The sequence below is a fragment of the Pseudopipra pipra genome, chromosome 10 (assembly GCF_036250125.1).
Source record: "Pseudopipra pipra isolate bDixPip1 chromosome 10, bDixPip1.hap1, whole genome shotgun sequence".
Taxonomy (NCBI): domain Eukaryota; kingdom Metazoa; phylum Chordata; class Aves; order Passeriformes; family Pipridae; genus Pseudopipra; species Pseudopipra pipra.
Window position 1 is genome coordinate 22,112,562 of NC_087558.1, and position 22,401 is coordinate 22,134,962.

At 45.1% G+C, this 22,401-nt stretch overlaps 1 protein-coding gene across 4 annotated transcripts in view; it reads right to left on the reverse strand.

Moving 5' to 3' along the window:
• The window catches only part of MAP3K13 (mitogen-activated protein kinase kinase kinase 13), a 71,126-nt gene that overhangs the window by 21,397 nt on the left and 27,328 nt on the right, over positions 1-22,401 (reverse strand). For 3 of the 4 annotated variants that reach the window (XM_064666656.1, XM_064666655.1, XM_064666658.1), the window contains one exon: positions 3,027-3,601. In XM_064666656.1, coding sequence (XP_064522726.1) covers positions 3,027-3,528 — 502 coding nt within the window. In that variant the 5' untranslated portion in view covers positions 3,529-3,601. Of the gene's footprint in view, positions 1-3,026; positions 3,602-15,652; positions 15,744-22,401 lie in introns of those variants that run through there. The other variant, XM_064666657.1, reaches the window with a different exon arrangement.

Below are 22,401 nucleotides of genomic sequence, written 5' to 3' on the forward strand. Positions count from 1 at the left end.
CCTCACACCAAGCAGTGCTGGCACTGCTCAGCCCACCAGCCTGCAGCAGCTCCCAGAGTGGGTTCTTAAGGGAAGCATGGAAACCCACTCCTCTTGATGACCACCTTGGATATTGGGAAGGACATTCAAGGAGTGTTTTCAACAAGAAAATAACGTGGAATCATGTAAAAGTTGTTCTTATCTTTCCCCTCATTTACCCAGTCACGAGCCAGACCTTCACAGGCAATGTGGGCTCAAGGATCAGACATCTGCCAAGGGCATGGAACCTATTTGTATTTCACTAGTTGTAGGCACACCACAACACCACCACCACATCCTAGAGTCTGGGCCTGCAGGAGATCCAAAGCAGGCAGGCAGGGATTATGGAGAGCACCAAAAAGTACCAGGAAGCACCTCCAGGCAACATAGAATGGTTTGGGTTGGAAGGGACCTTAAAGCTCAACCAGTTCCACCCCCTGCCATGGGCAGGACACCACAGACCAGGTTGCTCCAAGCCCCGTCCAACCTGGCCTTGGACAATTCCAGGGATCCAGGGGCAGCCACAGCTTCTCTGGGCAACCTGTGCCAGGGCCTCCCCACCCTCACAGGGAAGAATTTCTTCCTGACATCTAATCTAAATCTCTCCTCTTTTAGTTAAAACCATTCCTCCTTGCTCTATCACTACCTGTCTCTGTAAAAAGCCACTCTCCCTCTTTTTTATAATCCCTTTTAAGTACTGCAAGGTCACAGGGCTGCAGATCCAAACTGGGCTCCTACCCCAGCTGTTGATTCAGCCCAACACAAAGGATTGCTCCTGGATGAGGCTTAAAGTAGTTGTCTCATGAAGAAGGGAAAAAAATATCATCTGCAAGATCTGTGGCACCAGCCCAAAGCTGTAAAGAAGCTCCCAGGGGAAGGAAAGGTCACCACAAGCCTCTCCCTGCTGCTGAAAGAGCCAGAGACATTTCCTCAGCCTCTTCTCCAAATGCACAGGACTTGCACAAACACAAACACAAATTCCTCTGTGCTCTTGCTAAAAGACAGCAAAAATAAAAATAATCCCATCAGTTACTGAAGTGCTGGCTTGTATGTAGCTGATGAAACGCACACAAAGATGATTTTCTGGTGGCAAGAAGCAAGAATGAGATCATCTGGAAAACAGAACATGAATATTCTGACAAAATCCTCAAATTTTAGCACAGCAACAGTTTGGAAAGGTTTATCCTTGGGCAACAGAAGTGCACTTCTGCCATCAGAGCAGCTCAGAGGAAAAAATAATAACATAAGAAACATCTCCTTTTCATTCCCATTGCTTACGGTGAAGACACTGAAGATGCAGCTAAACCACACAGGCCGTTTATAGCAGACCCCAATTAATCCTCAGCCTTACCACATCTGCAGCCAGTTCAAAGCTGCCCTTTTAGAAGGGGCTGATGCCAACAGCAAACTGCAAGAAGCCCCTGGCTCCATGGCTCTGGACATGCTCGGGGCACAGAGAACAGCAAGACCCCTCTGTGCACAGAAGATCTGCAAGCACCCTCCAACCCAGCCCCCCTCTCAGCTGCTCATTTTCACTCATTAGTGCTTCAATCTTTGACACGAGTGACTTCCATACAAAACCAAGTGCTTCCTCTGGATGTCATCTGACTGCTCACAATCTCCTCCTCCTTCCCAAGGGAGACTGCCCAGCCTGATAGTCCCTTCCAAAACTGTCCACATCCAACTCCACACATTGTGCAATCCCCCCAACAGCGTTAATCCCCCAAGGACCTTCCAGTCACTTTTTATATTTATGGTCTGAACCACATGTGACACACTGAATAAACAACATGCAAACAAAACTTGGAACCGACTGTGCCAAAGGATTTCAAGCCAAGCAAACCCTTGCTGAGCACACAGGTGCTGCTCAGGAGCCACCTGCCATCCTGGAATGCAGAGGTGCATTTCCTACTCTGTTATGAGCTGGGAATGACTGACTCTGGGAAGGAGGAAGTTTACATCAAGCCAAATTCACCCAAATGTTGTTTAACATCTCTGTTCCCTCATATTAGCAGTTGTTCCCCATCCCTCTGGGGTTTAGATATGAACCACTTAGACAGGTTTCTGACCATGTATCTTATAATTTGTCAGTGCTAGAGAACCATTTGATTAATAGTGAGTGATGGTCACAGTAGCACAGGACACTTCTGCCCCATGGTACCATGGTGGCCAGGCTGCTCCCATTTTCCATAAGCCTCCACCATTTCAGCTCCTTAATTCTAATGACAGCTTGTTCTTTTCCCATCTGCCACCTCCCTCCCCCTGTTCTAGGGGAGAAATCAGACACCAACAGCAGAACATACTCTGCCCTTTAGCTTTCAGCAGCACCTAAAGAGACTTATATCTATATATATGATATATATATCATACCATATATAGATATGAAATAAACTGGGACATCACTTATTTCCAAACTACATATTTTATATATATATATATTCATACTCACATACACTTACACATTTACACTTACACATTTAAATGAAAAAAGGCATAAACCTTATTTCTGGAAAGATAAGTTCTGAATGGAATGGTATTTTAAAGAGGAAAATTACTGCTGAATAAAAAGGCACACAAGTCTTTTTAAAAGAAAAGTGACACTTCTGCTATTAGGTGGTCAGCTGGAAAAGCCTTCACATACAGATTCCCAATGGGAAATGCCTATGTCAGTGTTGTCCATCTGACATGAAAAACCTCCAGAAATTAACACAGGGATTGTACCAACCACCTCAACAGAGATCCTCCCGATCCCCACGCTCGGTTCAGATTCAGACATTGTCACAACAGACCACACACGGGCCAGAACAGGCAGCTGGTTTTGGCTCCATCCCGAGCTCCTTTTGCCACAAATGACGGCCGCTGGCTCTGCAGTGCAGGATTTGTCTCTGCACGCCCAGAAGAGGGGCTGCACGACACGAGAGCGGTCCCGTGGGAAGCCGGGCAAAAGCCCCGGGTGCCTTCTCTGCCCATCACACGCTCCCCCCGCAGCGCCGCGGGCCCCTGCTCACCTTGCTGCTGCAGCTTGTAGTCCGTGGAGTACGCCTTGCCTATGATGTTCCACACGGGCCTCAGGCACCCGAAGAGCCCCTCGAGGAAGCCGCCGCTGCCGCTGCCCGACCTGTTGAACTGCACCTTGACATCGTCCCCCGCGCCGTGGCTGTCCCCGTCCCCCGCGCCCCGGGGGCCCTGCGGGACGGGCGTGTCGGGCTCGTCCTGCTCCCGCAGCTGCAGGACGCTGTTCTCGAACTGGTCCCGGGAGTCCTCGCTGATGCTGGTGAGCACGGCCGCCGTGACCGGGCTGCTCACGCCCTCCAGCAGCTCCGCCGGCAGCAAACCCTTGTCCCGCACGTCCTCGATGAGCTCGGGGGACGGGTGGGTCCCGGCGGGAGTGTGCTCGTCGGGGAACCTACCCAAGTCTTTGTCCTCACAGAAAGCTTTGCCCATGGAGTTCGGGGAGGAAGACAGGCCCAGGCGCTCCTGAGTGCTGGCCATGATGCTGTGAGTGTGCATCAAGGAGATGGGCCGAGCTGGGGCTTAGAGAATTTGTGCAACACAACTCAGATGCAACACGTGGACCCAGTACCTGAAAGGAGAGGAAAAAGAACAACTTTCAAATTTTTATTTAAGTATTTTCACTTTGTGCGCTTTCACTGAGGCGAGCTGATAATTAACTAGACTTTCCAGACAACTGCTGATACTTGGTAAATAATTACTGCCCTAAAAGAAACAAATAAATAATTCCAACAGAAACTCCACTCAGGCAGTACTCTCGGTAACCTACTGCAGGAATTGCCTGGTAAACAAACACCACAAGTTTTAAACAAGAGCCTAAAGGTCAAAATCATGAAAGGCTCTTTGTGGAAGAGTTACTATAGCATTTATCTGACTGAAGCTGGCCCCGGGGGTTTCCCAGCTCAGGTAGGGGTTGAATCCAGCCTCTGTTTCTGGTCTGGCACAGCCCACAAGCTCAGGATTCCTCTGCAAACCCTCCAGACAAGACATTAGAGAAACAAAGCCCAGTGATACAGATACTTGAGCCCACCCAGTGATGGTTTGTATCGGCTCCCTCTGAGCCCCACCTACTTATGACCATCCCGGACCTTTAGTTTAATCCTTTCAAGTTCAGTGTGGCAAAGATATTGTTCAATTCTCTAATCACATACATGTCACCCTCAAAAACAAGTACGACTCAGAGTTCACAGCAGACCCTCCTTGCTGATCTCCCTCCTTCCACAAGAGCATCTCCTCCCACTGCTCTCTGCTTTTCCCTGCAGGAGCTCCTGGTAGGGTGCACATAAATTCAGAGCTTTTAAGAAGTCCCCTCATCTCTTGCTATGAGCTTCACTGAGGGACCCTTTTCCTACAGCCCATTCTGTTACCTTCCCACAGAGGCAGGTCCACAGCCAGGGGTCAGGCTGCCAGAGCTGCCAACCGCCAAAACACTTTTTTGGGACAGAGTCACTTCACAGAATATTCTGAGCTGGAAGAGACCCACAAGGATCATCAAGTCCAACTCCTAAGTGAATGGCCCATACAGTGATTGAACCCACTTCTGAAACAAGAGGCTCTAACTCTGTGCCAAAAGTGATTAAGTTCATTCATCCCATAACACAGAACAAAGTCCGGTTTTAAATTCCATAAGAAGCTGAGAGGTGGAAAAAAATAAACGGCATTAGCAAAGTATTTTGTTCAGAAGTAAGATCAGTTACACTGTGTGCAAAGTCCCGGGCTCTGCAAACAGCCACTGAAAAGAAGAAAGAGGTGGCCAGGTAGGACACAGCCAATGGAAAGGGAACAGCTCAGACCCGTAACTCCTCAAGATGAGGTCATTGCAGAGAGGAGAGATAAGACCTTCAGCCTGTGGGATGAAAAGCTCATGCCCTGGGCTTCAGTCCCTCCCCAGCAGAGGAAGCAGCAAAAGAGAACAGCCAAGAGCCTGGATTACATTCCTCTACTTCTTCCTGATCACATGGATAAATAAAGCATTAAAGCTTTATTAGAAGGACGTTATTTAGGCTGCAGACTTTGTCTTTAAAAGAAAACAAAACAGCAGGTGAGGCAAATGTTGCAGCACGGCCCAGACAGTACAGGAGCTGAATGAGACTCGTACTGGAAGCTGGAGAGTTGGTTATTCCTGACCTACCTCTGACCAGCATTACAAGGACTGACTCCTCAGTGTGGGAAGCTGCAGTGTGACCTCAGTAGTACAATTACTACTAGCAGCAGTGGTTCTGTCATCACAGATTTTGTTGCTGATGAGAAAAAGTTTCAGACCTGAACAGAATTTCAGAAAAACACCAAGCCAGGCCCAGCTAAGTGTTTCTGGGCACTGCTCCTGCTCACCTCCAACATTCTGAGAGAAAGAAGTGATTCTTTAAACAAAAGCAAAATGTGACCAGTGTTCCTACAGAGAATGTTTGTAACTTTTGGTGACAATGTAAATAAAACATCAGTCAGGTTTTCCTGTAAGAAATATGAAAGCAAGGGCAGAATTTGAGGTAACAGTGTCCCCAAAGTATCTCATATCTAAGCCATGGGAAGTGCATAAAGGATTAAATCAGACTTGGAGGATAAAATCATTTTGCTATTACCTGACTCTCAGAGTACACTAGTACAAGTTTAAGTTTTTGCTTTTACCTTTCTATGCAGTTTTCTGACTCTGGAATTCTGGTTCAACAGGGAAAGAACAGCTTTTCACAACACAGCTTAGACATGGCTGCAATAGCCCAGCCAAGAACAAACTCCTAGACTGAGGGACATCAAATCTGTTTTCCCAGATAAAATTGCTTTCTCCAACCCTGAGACATTTCAAATAAAAAAAAGTCTTTAAGCACAGTGCTCTGCCATCTTACATGCCCCTGGATGGAGAGAGGAGGCAGGCAAAGGTCACAGAAGTATTTTCAAATTGGCATGATACAGCCTTATTTAGGCCCTTACATAAGCAGCCTGATTTTCAGAGGTGTAGCAAACTCATTGTTTGGAGAGCATAAGACAGCAGCACTTATTTTAAAACAACTTCATATCAAGCCAATGTGAAGCAAAATGGCCCAGAAACCCTGGTGGGGGTAGCAGGCAGTTTCTGCCATGACACATCACTGCCAACTTGTTGGGGAAATGAATTTTTTTAATTCTCTCCCATTGCAGTAAATTCTGCAATGTGCAACCACTTGCTTTAGCAAAATTTGATTCAACACAAATAAATTGGGTTGTCTTCAGCCTCACCATCTCTTCACAGAAAGGAAGAAGAGCATTTTTCAAAGTTTATCATCATGCCTCCTCCATTCTTTCGGTCAGAGCACCAAAAGGCTGAGATTTTTCATGTTGAACTCTTCCCAATAAAAGAAATCTAAGTTTCATTCAAGGCAAAGAAAAATGCTTTCTTGAAAGTTTGAAGTTTCATTACATCCAGACTGTTTGCCATGTTTTCATAAGGGCACATAGTGACAGGACAAGGGGAATGCCTTCGCACTGCCAAAGGCCAGGGTGAGATGGGATATTGGGAAGGAATTGTTCCCTGGGAGGGTGGGGAGGCCCTGGCACAGGTTGCCCAGAGAAGCTGGGGCTGCCCCTGGATCCCTGGAAGTGTCCAAGGCCAGGTTGGACAGGGCTTGGAGCAACCTGGGCTAGTGGAAAGTGTCCCTGCCCATGGCAGGGGGTGGCACTGGATGGGCTTTAAGGTCCCTTCCAACCCAAACCATTCCATGATTCCATGATTATGGAATGCATGTGCCTCCTTAACTTTGCCAGGGAAGGGCAGAGCCAAGGGCTGTGCTGTTTCCATCTCAGCCATGCTCCTGCTGTAGCAGCCTTCCAGTCACAAGCTGGAAGCTCTGTGTGTGGGAGGACTGTGCATATTTAAGAGACTCTGATTTCACAAAGTGCTGCTGCACACACAGACTTCAAGGCAGACCCTCTGATTTGAACTGTTCTGATGAGTTCATGCACTCTGCACTAACAAATTATCTTACATGTGGAAGGAGATTTGAGGATCAGTGTAATTTTCTGTGATCACAACTTCCCATAAATGATTCCATTTCCAGGCAAAGTATTTTTTCCAGGCAAAACCTACCATGCTCAGACAAAAGGAGCAGGAAGAGCATCTCTTCTGGGAAGAGTGAGGCTGCACCTCAGCATGTCAGGCAGCCCAAAACACAGTTTAAAACTATCAGAAAAGTGAGAGTTTAGCCAAATCACTGAGTGGAATAATCAGCTGTCACAAGGCCTGCTCTCACCTTGCCTGATACAGCATCTGCCCCTGGAAACAGCCATCCAGAAAGTGTCCTAGGATGCACCCAGAGCCACCAAAGCACGTGGCTGCCTACACAAGCCCAATATTTATAAAAGTGTCAAGGCAATGGCCAGGTTTGCAGACACAGCTGAGTTAACCCAATGCCCTGAATGGGCTGTAACTGAAGTTTCTCCTTTAAAGTTTCTCCTTCAAAGAGCTGTGCTAAAAATTGAGTGGCAAATCACCATTCCTGATACAGCACAGAGACAAAAAGTTACTGTGCTGGAAAGGTGGTGTAAGTACAGAGTGTCCTGACAGCCCAAACCTCCAGTAACACTGAGTTAGTTTCCCTGCAGCACTATTTCTGTATTACCCAGCAAAGCACATTCTCTGCCTGCACTTTCAATATGCAAAGGAAATAAAAGCAACTGTCTGATCCAAGTTTAAAGTCTGTAAAAGAGCAGCTGGCAGAAACCAGCTGGCTGAGCCATGGAACTACCAAGGACAGAGATTCCTGTTCATATCACTATTTACATCCAGGCCCTGGAGTTCCTTGCTTTTTCCTGGTACTCAGTGAGATTTCCTTCTGGCTACTGTGAGTACAAGGTAACTACACGTTTCCTCACTGATAACGTGACTGGAATTGGAGGTGTGTATCACCTCCACTTGGGACAATGCCTTAAAATGCCTAAAAATCTAACAAAATCCACAAAAAATATGTTTATAAATCACAGTCATCCTGTTACACATCTCCCAGCTGGGTTCTCCTGCCCCTTGTGACTCTCTCTTAGTTTCTACAGGGAATTTTTACAACAGGCTGATGCACAGTCCTCTCCCATCTCTGTACAACTCCAGCACAGGAACACACAGAGCTGCTGAGCTGGCAAATCCCAGAGCTTTGCCTGTCACTTCTGACCTTTGGGGTTTGAATCACGTAATTTCATTACACAGGATTCCAACAAAGTTTTTTCTCTTTCTCACCAGTCTCCTGGTGAGGAAAATGTTCTATGAGTGGATCAGATATTCCTCTTCTGCCACACTTTTTGCATCACTTGGAATATATGCTTGTTTTGAAAACAAAAAGTAAAAGATTTATTAATAGAGAATGAGTTACACATCACCAGAAGGCAACCTCTTTGTTTTCAGGGGGGCTGGATTTTTTTTCAAGTCACATTATTACATTAATTAATTACATTACATTTTATAAGTAACATTATCTGTTACTTATTTTGCCACACTATGGGCAAACCTCTAAGCCAACTATGGAGCAGCCCAAGGCAAAAGCTTGGGTGTTGTTAAGCCATCAATCTCTTTCTCCAGACACGCTGCTCCTTCAAGGAAACAGGTTTCTTCCCATCTCACACCCACGTGAATGCTCAGCCACAACCCAGCCTTATTTTTAAATATTACAATTGTGACACCACCAAAACAATCAGTTTATGATAAAACAGTTGAAAATTCTTCATCTGACCCACCTGAGGTTTTCTGTCACTGCAACACCTCTGAACACATTTCTGCATGTGCCCAAACTTACTCTACAATAAACAGCAGCTTTATCTGGGAAAATGAGGTCTTGTAACACTGGCTTTTTTGTGCTTTACCCTGTTTTTCAGGCTGTCAGATAAACACTACACTACTTCTGCACATCCTGACTAGAATATACCCTTCAGTATATTAATATATTATTATATTATATTAATATATTATTATATTATAATGATATTATAATAATATTATAATATTAATATATTTGGATGCCACCTCAACAAAAGACCACTACCTTTTGCAGTCACCACAATCCTCACCTGAGCAATGTGGGGCTCACAACTATCATCATCACCATCCTAAAAGGTTAACAGAATATTCTAAGCCAGCCATGGGCATTAAGAACATGAGACCAGCCATGGAACTGTGTTGTTATGGCAGCTATGTCCATGTTCTCCCAACAGAAGCTTGACCTCATACTGATTTAAGTCAGTCTGAACATATTGAATAAAGGCTACCCTAAAACAGGGATGCACCCTTTTTGGCAAAAGGGATCTTACAGTTGTGATATACTTTTGTCTGTGGCTGTATCAGCAAGAAAGAGAACCCTGTCTAGCTCTGTGGTCTGAACCCTTTTTGACAATGACAAAAATAGCACGGTGTGCCAGCCAAGAAATATCCATAATGGCTGAATTCTTTACCCCATTTGCTGCCTCCAAAAGCCAAGGGAAGGCTCTGCAGGCAGCCAACCCTCACCAGAGCAGTGTCACCAGCCCCCCTGCTCACAGCACACAGGGGGGGTTCTCTGCCATAGCCCACATAGGATTTCTCTCGTGCAAATGCATCAAGGAATTTTTTTTCTCCAGAACTTTGGCAACCACTGTGCCGTGGCAGGGAGTTCTGTGGTTTAACTCTGTGCTGCAGAAGGCAACACCAGCTACTCTGCACTTTGCATGTCTCCCTATTTCCTTTCTTCAAACAGCCAGGTGGTGTTCACTGCTTCAGTGACACCTGAACCTATTTATCTCTTTAATTCCAGCTGTGACTTTATGAACACTCCATCCTCCACTCCAACATCTTGTTTCAAGTATAACAGTTCCCACTCGACCTTCTCTCTCACTGCATTTCTGATCACCTCTGTTCCACTTCTCTTATACCACCTTAGAATTATAGAATCCCAGAATGGTTTGGGTTGGAAGGGACCTTAAAGACCATCCAGTGCCACCCCCTGCCATGGGCAGGGACACCTTCCACTAGCTCAGGTTGCTCCAAGCCCTGTCCAACCTGGCCTTGGACACTTCCAGGGATCCAAGGGCAGCCACAGCTTCTCTGGGCAGTTGAGGATGTAAATTGAGAAAGTCAGATCACAGCCAAGATTCCCAGTGAGGACAGAATGCCACAGAAATGCACAAAGGCACAATGATTATTTTGGTTCTTTGTTGCTTTCCTAACTATTCCTCTAATTCCATCTGATGCCTAGGCATGCCTCAGGATGCTGAGCTAACTTCCACGGGTCTCTTACAACCTTAAGATCTCATTCTTGAGCAGTAAAAGCTAGGTCAGAGCCTAATTCCTATGTACTGGATGTTAAGATTAAATTGTATTTAATCAACACTAAATTGACCTGACATTTTATCACCCAAGTTCACTGGAGCCTTCCAATATTCCCTCCAGCTGCCCTATGTGGTTATTACCCTGAACACCTTCCTTGGGTAGCCTCACAGTCCAAAACCTCTTGCTTCAGAATACTCCTAAGTGACCTGGATATAGGAAGAACAGGTGGAAAGACTGAGTAGTGAAATCTCCAAAGCAGAGAAAAATGTTTCAACAATGTTATTTATCCCCTACACTTATTTCATATACTTAAATCAAACATTTGCTTGAGATGGGCATCCCTGTTATTTTATAGCTGCTTAAGTCTCTTTAAAAGTCTCTGGTGAAAGTATTCCTGCCAAAATCCCAACAGATTGTGTCAACCAGATCCCCTTTTCTGACTTGCTCTTGACTCCTACAAGGAAATTTAATAGATTTCCAAGGCAGACTTCACCTTAAAAGAACTGTGGTGAATCTTATCCCCACATGCAATGTGTGCATCTGCCCTGGCTCTCAGCATAGGAATTTCAATCTCCACCAAACACCAGACAAATATTTCACTAGGAACTTCTTCAACAGAAGGTCACAAATTTGTGGGGGGTGGAGAAGTGGTGCTTGATGTGGAAAGAGAAATCAAGCATCCACTTTTTTTTTTTTTTTTTTTGGCAAAAGGGATGAAAAACACGAAGCAATAAAAATTCATCTTAGTGAAGAAGGCAGACAAAGGGCCCATCCACCTCCTGTGTGTGCAGGGAGAGCATGTCCTGCTCCACCTGCCAGCCAGGCCTGCCCAGCACGGCTGGGGAATAAGCACCTTACATAACAGTGTATTTCCAGCACTTCACACTGAACTGCTTCCTCTATCCTGGAGAAGGTATTTTTGGATCCTGTTAAAATGCTACTGTGTTCTTCCAGGGCTTTGCATTCTTCTGCTCAGAAATTGCATAATCTGATGCCATAGGAAATAAGTGATGTTGCATAATGACTCTTGTATTCGCTGCAGGATTTGGGGAATGCACTTCTCTGTGGGAGGGCAGCTCTGGGCAGAGGTCCTTGGCTTTGGAGGAAAAGAGAACCCATCAGCCACCAGCCTCTGGGGAACAGGGGGAGCAAACCAAGGACCACACTTACTTCCAAAAAAAATCAGTTTAACTTTTAATCACCCATTTGCTATTTGTTTCCCCTCCCTCTGGCTGCCACGTGTCATGACCTGCATGCACACATGGAACACCAGCAGTTTCACAGTGTTCTGACACCTCACTGACCATTGATACCCTCCACCACAAGCCCATCAATATATTGCCAAACATTCAGCTGCTACAAAGACAGACTAAATGCTGATTAGCCTTTTATACGGCTGAATTACTGTTGGAATCTGTCTCAGATCAAAATTTAGAAATGACCTTAAGTTACACTCTTCTCTTTTGTCTTTCCAGCTGTTTTCATGGCAGGATCCAGTCACAGGTTCCAGGCTCCGCTCTGCTCCTTTTCTGTTCATCCTTCCCAATTCTGCACTTTTACCTCATTGAAGATCCACACTACATTACTAAATAACCAAAGTATAGTCACTAAAGGACAGTGACTAAATAACAACAGATTTAAGGACTCAAATTCAAATATTTTACAACAACGAAGCCCAGGAAAATCTCCAAGTTGAGTTCACAGAGGCCTCACAGCCTCGCTGACCTTGCTACGTGAAGCCATTAAATGTTCCAGTCCCACCAACAAACAATACCTTGGAATTTTCCCCACTTACAGCACTGAAACATCATATTTTCCTCCAAGGACTAGCGTTAAAATTAATTAATGTCTGAAAGATCTTTGAGGAGGAAGATCAATATCACAGGGCTGTTCTCAGGAACCCAGTGAATGAATCAAAGTCTCACTTTAACTCACGTGAGGCGTCAGACCGGTCTCAGGTAAATTCGCTCACTCCCACGTTTGTTTTTATTTTTATAGTAGACATGAATTATTCAATATTTGCAAAGCACATTTGACATGTAAAAGCTACTCACACGAACTTCTCAGCACTAACAGCTTATGTGCTTCATGCCCAGTATTAAATAACTGAACAACTACCCACGGAAGTACCAAAATTCCCGGGGCATGTGCAGCTCTCCGGACTCTGTCCCAGGTCCCAGGACCTGATGGGAAGGGGAAGGACACTGGAAATCCAGCTGGCAGATCTCAGATGAGGAATGACAGTAGTACTCAGATGTATTTAGCAAGCACCATACACAGCAAAGAGGATTATTGCTCAACAGAGCGGAGGCACAATGCCCTGCTCAGGAGCCTGGAGTAAGCCTGTATTAGTGACACAGAGTAAGGTGTGAGCCTGCTCCGAGGCCACCACGGGCTGGGAACACCATCAGGGCACACAGGCAGCACAGCCCCAGAGCAGAGAGCCCCAGAGGCCTGGCAGGACTCGTGGCACCCAGCACCCAGCCCCTGGTGCATCCCCACTGGATGGGCTACAGTGGATAACCCAACATTGGGGGATCTGTGCTGGATTTTCTGTGTGTCAGCAGAAAAGTCACAGCTGTGCAGCTGCATTGCTGACTGTGGTGTCCTCCAGAAGGTAACAGAGTATGGGGCTGGGGACAGAAAAGGACAAGTGTGCCAGGCACGAATACAGTGTCCACACAGACCTAACTCCATTCCTCCAGCCCACTATGCTGGAAAAGGTCCAGCCTCTCACCCACACCAGGACTTTCTCCTTCCTTCCCTCACAGCACCCCTCCAACTGCTCCAGGGGAACCAGCACCAACAACCACAGCTTCACCAGGGGGTTATCAACCATATACTTGACACAGACACATCTACTCTTCCCCCTGGCCTACACCCAACTGTTGCTAAAGCCTTTGAACCCCCTCCAGTCACCAAATTCTCAGCTGAAGTTGTGAGCAGGGAAAGAGGACAGAGGTCAAAACACACACTGAGTATTTATAGGGGTGGGAGTAAGCACACACAGAGCTGCTGCTCCCAGCCCACCACAGCACTTCAGCTGCAGCTGCCACCCTGCCATTCCACCCTGAGTACTCTGTGTTTTGGGTGAAATATTTACTCCCCCCTCCCCAGGAAATGAGAACGATTTGCTGCAATGTCACACAACAGGAGACTACAAAAGCCTAAGCCCCTGCACGAATGGATAAAAACCAAAGTCCCATAAGCTGGACAGGGCTTGGTAATGTGCCAAACTCCGAGAGCTTCAGAGGTAACATTTCCCTCAGCTGACTCGTTTTGAGTCAGTTATGGCTGAGAACTCACTGGAAGTTGTACAAGCAGTAAACCTGCTGCTGTTTTCCTCCAAATACAGGATCTCAGGTGAGAGCTTGGCTAAAAGGCTCAATGCCCCTTCCCCTGCCTGCCCTGGCCCCAGGGACCAGAACTGAAGAGCAAAGTGTTCACACAAGCCACGTCAGATCTCTTAATTTTATACAAAAAAAGCTTCGCTTTAAAACTGTGCCATTTTAAGAAGCCCTACTCTAAATCCCCTCCCCACATCTTGACTGCAGACAGCCTGGAAGAGGTACCAGGTGGGAACAACTCCAGTCTAATCACTCATCACCTCATATTTGCTGTAAAAAAAAAAAAAGTCCTAAGAAAACAGGAAATACTGTAAAATCTTTCTTATCCTGCCACTGCTTAGAGCAGACCTATGTTTAAATAACTACTAATTGTGAAAGGGCTTACCTAGGAAGAGATTTTCAAATAAATCATTACTCAATTTTCTGATCCACTGGAGATAAGCCACTTACCAAATCTTTACAACAGCAGACAAAAGAGGGAGGTTAAAAATGCAACCAAAAAAACCCCCCAAACATGGTTAAACACAAATTCACAAATAGCTGAGGAGCAGTGAGAGTCCCTACCATATATTCTGTGCTAGAAGTTACTTGCTAATTCCAGGCACAGGGGTCAAAATGAATGCCAGCTATAAATTTAACTATCAGGCAGCAGGGGACAAAGACAAATCTGAATGACAGGACCATTCTGGATCAAAGACTCACACTGGAGGCCCCAAAGACAGGAAACAAAACTGGTGTTAAAGCAAAACAAACAAACAAAACCCCCACTACATCAAAATCCGGATTTATTTGTATTTCTCAGCGGAAGGCTGTCACAGCCAGAGGTTCAAAGGGCTGCCTCTCTCTAGAAACAAAACCCGCATACATTTGGGGACACAACAAAAAGGACAGTGACAAAAACTTTTCAACCCATGACAACTCCACCCTCCACATTTTAGGGTATCCCGAGGTGTCAGTGGCTACACACAGAGCAGGCACTGGGAAAAGAGCCCATATGTCCCTGTCAGACCGACTGAACCTCTCTCATTTCAAATATTTTCGTGTTTTCTCCCTCAAAATTATTTAGCAAAATACATTCCCTCAGCTGCTTCTACTGAACAGACTGTCTATTGCTAAAATCAGTATATCCAAACACATGGGCCTGATGTCATCTTTCTCCAGATCTACTTAAAATACCCCCTTTTTTTTTCCATTTACTTGAGGGAGACATGTGGTTTGACATGATTAAGCTATTGCAGTACTTAAACCACCCCCCCCAAAACAAAAATAAAGAGCAGCTCCTCTTTTCATTGGGAGAAAACATGACATCATGCCCCATTCAGGTGAGCAGGAATATGACAAATCTTGCCCCAGTGAACAGTATCGTTAACTGCAAAGGTACTCCCAGCTCCCTCATTTATTAGGAAAATGAGGGGTGAAAATCATGTGTTCAGCACACCAGAGACAGCTCAGGCTGCTATTTGCAATAATACAAGAACAAATTCCTGCCCGGCTGATTGAAAGAAAACACATCTCCTTCACCTCAGAAATAAAATTAAATTATTAATCACTGTAGCACAACAGAAGAATTGTTTTATTAGCCCACAAGGAATAAAAATTACAGTTTTGCCTAAAAGGCAAAAAATACAATTCTGCCTCTTTATACTATCTCTTGTAATTCTTATGTCATTGCCTGCATATTCCATTTATATCCATTCTCCACTGCCATTCCCTTCCCCTTTAAAAGGGGGGCACAGGAAGATAACGTGCAAAATTGCAAGTGAAAAATGTCTATCACACCGACAGGCAAAGGCCAGGCCAGCTCTCAGATTGATATGCAGTGATGGATAAATTAAGGTTTCACATCTCCTCTTCCCTCTCTCAGCATCATTTTTTCAGCCCTTTCACATCACAAATGCAACATCCATCTGTCCTTCCGAAATAAATGGCGAAAGGGGAGCGCTGACCATGGAACACACACACACACACACACACAGACCCACACACCTCACAAAAACCACATCTTCCTCCAGATACTCACAGGGATGAAGATTTCCTATGTGATGCTCCATTTTCTCGTTTTAAAAAGATGGAAGTGGGGGGGGGGGGGGAATTTAAAAAAAAAAAAGAAAAAAAAAAAAGGAAGTGTTGCAAAATAAAAGGAAATTCCACCCACACAATCCTGCAGCCTGCTGCAAAGAAGCACAGAGCCGTGCTGACGTCACGGATTCATGAATGGATGGAAATCGGGATGGTTGGAGATTCGGCGGCTCCGGCTGGGGCTGGGCACCGGCAGAGGGGAGAGGGGGGCAGCCAATCCCGGCCAAAGCCAGGCACCCGACTGCCTGAGCCCCCCGGAAAATGGCATCAGTGCTGCCACCCCGGGGGGAGGACCAGCGAGGACATCCTCCGATAGCCCCGAGTCTGTGCCGCTCCTGGGGAACAGCAGCGTGTCAAATAACAGCCATCTGGTGTATGAATCGAATGGGTTTGGTAATCAGAAAAGGAGTTTATCATCTCCCCGGCTTCTTGCAGGATTACAAACCCGGGGTATTATTATTAAAATAACTAAATATAAGCATGTACTGGAAGGAGGCAGCAGGGAGAACAATAGGAGGCTTGTGTTTGATTAGCGATGCAAAAGCACCAGCAAAATAAAAATAGGAGCACTGACAAAATCCTGCATTCAGCTCCAGTCAAACATTCCCAGCAGCGGGCAGACGAGCTCACAACACTCGGGAACACTCAGAAACAAAGATTGGAGCAGGCAGTTTCACACCCGGGGCTACACAAGGAATGGTGGGCACAGCACCCACGGCTCCCAGCCCACCAGCCATTCCCATTCCAGCTTCAATTCCAAGCCAATGGAATACACTCAGTTGTGCAGAGCACGTGCAAGGGCACCCAAATGGATGGCAGAGTCCTGGTGAATGCTCACAAGAGCAGCTGTGATTAACTTAGACCTGAACAGGGGAAGAGCACAAGTTATGCCTTGGTTTTGTATCCTTGAAATACAAGGGATGGAGTGGAGGGATGAGCACGACCAGGAATGAAGGTCAAGGTTTGAAGGATAACCTGGGCTGTAAGCTCTGCAATAACACTGTCTCAGGGTTGACCAGAATTCATCCTTTTGGACTTTAAAACTCCTTCTGAACTATCTGCAGCCTCCAAACTATTAAGACACATGATTTCCATATTTTCACCACACCTTCTCCTAGCAAGGAGGAAGCAATTATGCTATAACAGGTTGTCCCAAAATTTACTCTGCTGGTGCACATCTTAAAAGAAAGCCTGAGAGAATCCCACCTTTCCTTATAGGAAGTGGGTAACATCCCAAAATAAACCAGGACTGGATGTAACAACAACAGATCTGGGTTGAGAAATCAGGGATTTTGTTCTACTTGATCTCATGTGAACCAGCACCTTTGACTCCCTGCCTTGCTTTCCCTCCCCCTCCGGAGCCCAGCCCTCAGCCAACACCACCACCATGGGACAAAAACAGCTTCCAGATTTCCCTGGCATTTTCAAAACAGACCCAAAAACGTTATTTTACTCCTGTGCCCTAAAGCAAAAAGGGATAAATTCAGGAGCTGGAAAGGGAAGCACAGTAGCACATGCAAGAAGTGGAAGAAAAGGAAGAGAAATACCACTATAGAATGAGAAAAGTCAGAATAAAAATAGAAAGGAAAATAATTTTCAGAGGTTTCCAAGGGTTAATTGCAGTGACATTAAAAAAAAAAAAAAACAGCAGGGAAAATAAGTGGGAACAAAACCCCAGGAAGACTCCAGGGGAAGAAAGCAGCTTGCACATAAAATTTCAGATTTTATTCTCTGTGGTGGTTTGGTTCAGCACCCCAACACTCAATTTCATCCATGTCTCAAGAGCTCAGACTAAAATTTTCAAGCACAAAGGTCCTGAATTTAAGTGAGATAACTACCTTAACTCATTGTGAAATAGAAAAAGCAACCTAAAATGTCCCCAAAATTATGTTGGGTTGCAACCAGTTGGGTATTTTCATAGTACACATTGCACAGCTCTTTTGATGCACCACCAGTGAGTAAATAAGTTGATCAAGACTAGAAAGAAAAATAATTTTCCTCCTTCTGAGACAAAAACACTGGCAGAAGCAGGGAACTCTGGAAAGATGCCTGAATACGGTTTTATCCATAAATTTAGTTCAGTATTAATGTGAAAATAGAAAAAAAAAAAAGTACCAAATACAATAAAGGTAGAAGACACTAAAAATCCAAAGTTCATAAGGGACCACACAACTGCCAGTGAAAAGCTGACAGGCAACAGGATTTCTGAAAGGGCAACCAAGTAACTAGACCACTAGCAGAAATAACAGGCCAAAGTGGTGGAAATGGGTGCTAGAAGTATTAAAAAAAAATATCTGTTCACTATATTTGAAAAAGACAGGATAATTAAGTATTTCCAAGCCAATTAATAACTAATAGGAATGTTATCCAGCATCTGCTAGGCATAATGTTTCCAGCTGGCACATCACGTTGATTTGAGCCCAGCCCTAAAATAATCATTTAACAAGTTCTCCAATCCTGTGACCTTCAATTTTAATAAACTGGCAAATTACTAAAATTGCCCAAGACTGAGGATACCAATATTATGCCAATACTCAAAAATAGCAAATATTTGTTATTTATAGGTCCTGGGAACTTGATGGTGATCTTGGGCAAAACTCCTAAACCAACCTTTGACAGGGAAGGGGGGTTCTGCTGCAGGGGGCCAAAGGCCCAGTAATCCCAGTGTCCTGCCTCCAGGGCTGGCCAGGAACAGGCACAGGGAAGCACAGGAGCAAAGCAAATCCTTAACACTCCTTGTGGCACATTCCACTGACTACAGCAGAAAATTAGAAGAGAGATGGCAGTGACTCAAAGGTTAATTTCATAATTATACAGCACCAGGGCTGTTCATAAATCTACTCTGCACACACTTAGGGGTAACAAGAGGGACAGCACCGTGAAAACTTCTACCTGGATGAGCAAACAGGTGAAGTGAGACAGCAAATGATTCTCCAACAGGCAAAAGTCTGGGTAAATATTGGCATAGATAAGGTGGTGAGAGGAGCATTTCATTGTCAAGTTCTCAACATTTGTGAAATCTCGGATCCACTCTTCCAACCCTGTAGGCAAACACCCCTCTTCTGAGTGTCCTAACCTTCAGCAGTGGGGTGGGTGACAGGAAAGAAGGAAAAAGAAAAATCAGAATCATAGAATCAGATCAAGATTTTAACCAGAATGTCCCCAAATCTGAGACTCTGGACAGTCCTCCCTGCCAAGGCAGGTGAATGGGACTGCAATTCCGCAGGAGCAGTGCCAAGAGCCATCAACTGTGACCAAAGGAAAGGAGAAAAAGCCCAAAGTGGGGCACGTGCAAGACATCTGGGTCTGCTAGAAATGAAAGGAGAGAGCTGGAGATGGACACAGACTCACAGACACACAGCACCCTGAGGGAAAGCCCCCCTCGTCAAAAGGGTCTCCCTAAAAGCGATTCAAACAAACTCACTGACACCTGTACCACCATGGCATACTCTTCAAATCAAAGTGCTACCAACTCCTCTTACCTAAAAGTGAGGTTTCTCTACAGTAAAACCACCTTCCATGCTGCTGCCAGTGGTGTTTGACCGAGTGTGCTCTGCAAGCCATGATGGGCAGGAGCACATAACACTGTACAACAATCTCCTTTAACCTTGTCTTGCCTTTACTGACACTCCAGGAACTAAAAACAAAATAAAAGACACTAAAAGGCAATAACAAGACAAAATGCATTGTGTGGTCTCTCGTTTAAGCACGAAGTTGGTATAGATTCTTTTTTTGAGGAGTTTCTGGGTGGTTTCCCATATTTATCCAGATGAGCTGTGCCTCACAGGCTCCTCACCCCAGTAAGTCTGGGAAGAGACAAATCACTGTAGTGTTAACATGCACTCATGAGGCTGGGCAAGTTCAAAAAACTACCTTTGCAGACTTCTACCTTCTGAAAGGAAGACTGCCCAGCTCCTGAGACATAAGGAGAAGTCCTGGAACTCTACCAGGAAGGAAAGAGTGCTACATAAGAGACATTAAAGCTGCTGAAAGGGCAGTTAATGCAGCAAGTGAACAACAGCCTCCCCAGATTTCCAGTGGCTGTGGCCCAGCTGAGCAGAGGCCATGTGAGAAAAGCAGATCTATTTGTTCAGGGACACAGGCACAAAAATAATATTCCTCTCAGAGAACATGCTGAAATCAAGCCTTCCATAACAATAATTAACTCCAATAGAGTTGCCAGCAGTGAGAAACACTGAAAAAAAAAATTTTAAAAATAAGTATATAGAAATAGCAGCTATAAGGGACACTTGTAAAGCCAACTGAGCCAACGTCACCATTCCACTTCCAGGTGGGGAGCCTGCAAAAGCAGTAAGACCTGACAACAAAACCTCAGTAGCATGTGGAAAGAGAAGTCCTATAATTTATGTTATTCCCATAAAAAGGCACACAAATGGGGAGCCTTTGTAGAGAGGAATTAATGAAACTGAAGAAGTGATTAAAAAATGCAGCTCAATTCCCCAAGGTCAAGTGTTGTTCAGAGGAAAAAAAAAAAAGAAATCACCTGCATAAATATAGAAACAACTTGGAGCAGCTGTGCTGTAGATAAGGGCTGGGGATGGAGAGGATCACAGTTTGAGAACAAATTATAAATATCCAGTTGTCACAAACAAGGCAACTTCTGTCCATTGACAGGAGCTCAAATTCCTGATCCTCTCAGTTTTGATGAAGCCTCTGGTGAAGTCCATTTTTGGGTCAGGCTTGTCAGGAAAGAGAGAAACCACACCAGAACTAAAAAAAAAAGGACAGACAGGTAGTTGGGTGAGTTATGAGGGATGATGAGGTAACTCACTGAGGTGGCTCAGTCTGAACAGAGCAAAAAGAGAAGAGATATGATATATTTCCATTAAATATAGAAAGGGTTTCTGCAAAGAAAGAGGGAACTTATTCTCCATGTCGACAGCGAGTAAGAAAAGTAATGGACTCGAACTGCAACATGAAAAATTTCCTTAGGCCACAAGAAGAACTTTTCTAAGTGGTAAATAGTGAAGCACCAGACTAAAGAACTTGAGCTGCCTCCTCTATTAGGAGGTAAAGGGCAAAAAATCATCTCAAAAACTGTCCAGCAATACTGATGATGCCTTGATGCAAAAGGTCAAGATGAACTTTTGGAACCTCTCAGGCCTCTTCTGTGAAGATCTCCAAGCACTGAAGTCTGTGTAGCAAGAGCAGAAGCTAAAAAATTCTTCTGATCTTTTGCAGTACAAGGTCTCACCAAATTAAATCTTTCCATCCCTGTTACCGTTACACAACCTCTCCAAGGAATATTATTCGGATTTGTACCAAAAAACTCCAAAAACTGCTGAAAGCCCATTAAGATAGCAAAATTCAAGCATTTATAGGTCAAGAGACTACCAGACTAAGGCTCTATATTAAGCACTAACAGTTTTCTCTGTAGCACTGTGATAGAGCTCCTTCAGGAACAGTGGATCAACCCTATGTAAATATTCTCAAGGCAAACAAAACCTGCTCAGCATCTCCCTCCCAGACTCACATCATTCATGAAGCCTCCAGTAGGTTTGGCTTCAGAGCTCACTGCTTTTTCTCCCCTCTCTCCCAAGAGACTCCTGCTCCCCCTCTGCTCCCGTGCAGACCGTGGAGGAGCCCTCTTGGTCTGTCTGAGGTATCACAGTGCAGAATCACTCACCTCATGAGGAGTTATGACAGCACTTGAAATAGTAACAGTCATGATTAGCAGGATATTGGGGTTGAGAACACTAAACTTGTCAGCAGTGGGGTTTGATCCTTGTTTTCAAGCACAGCGCTGGGCAATGCAGCATATGATGGAGAAGGCACCACAAAGCCCCCACCACACCAAATACTCTCTGATTTAAGTCACAGAGCTGACCTTAAGGGACAACCAAAAGGGTACATAAAACTTAGCCAATGTCCTGATACTACAGCTCCAACCACCAGCTTTGGGTTGCACAGGATTTGCCCATCCAGGGAAAAATCAGCACCACATCAGTGAATTCAAGTCATGGCTGAGAGAGAATGAATGAGAGCCACATTCACAACCACATCAGCTCAAACCTTACCCTGGGACCCTTCCAGGGCTTCACAGCAGTGTTTTATAACCCCCAGTCCTCTACAAATGTCACAGCCCCCCTTAGGGCCAGCCCTTCTATCTTCAAGCCTCCTCTATCCACTCCTCCCATGCACAGAGCACTCCCATATAGAGTGCCTTGTCTGTTAACCACAACGATCAGATAAATTAGAAGCAGCAATGTTGATGAAGCAACTGATGAATTGTCATTGATGAAGCAAGGACAGGGTGGTTCAGGCGACTAATTGCTTTCACTGAGATGAAACCAGGTTCAAATCAAGGGAGAATTTACTTCTTCAGCAAAATACTTCACCTTAATTATGACTCGCAACGAGAGACAGCCAGAGCCTAAATATATGGATGCTCTGCCTCTCCAGCACCCACCACTCCTCATAGAATGGGTAAAAATTGACAGCTTTTATATTAAGAAATGAATCCCAAAATGTAGCTCCATCTCACATCTTCCTGCAATCCCACTCAGAGGTGGCTCAGGCACATCCTAAAATTACATCTCTGCGGCTTTCTCTGCACGAAGCTTCTCCGTACGACAAAGATCACACAAATCACACAAACGTAAAGAGAATGTGTAGAACAAAACCATTTTCAGTCTCCTCGAGTGAAACAACTAAATATTTCCTTGCATT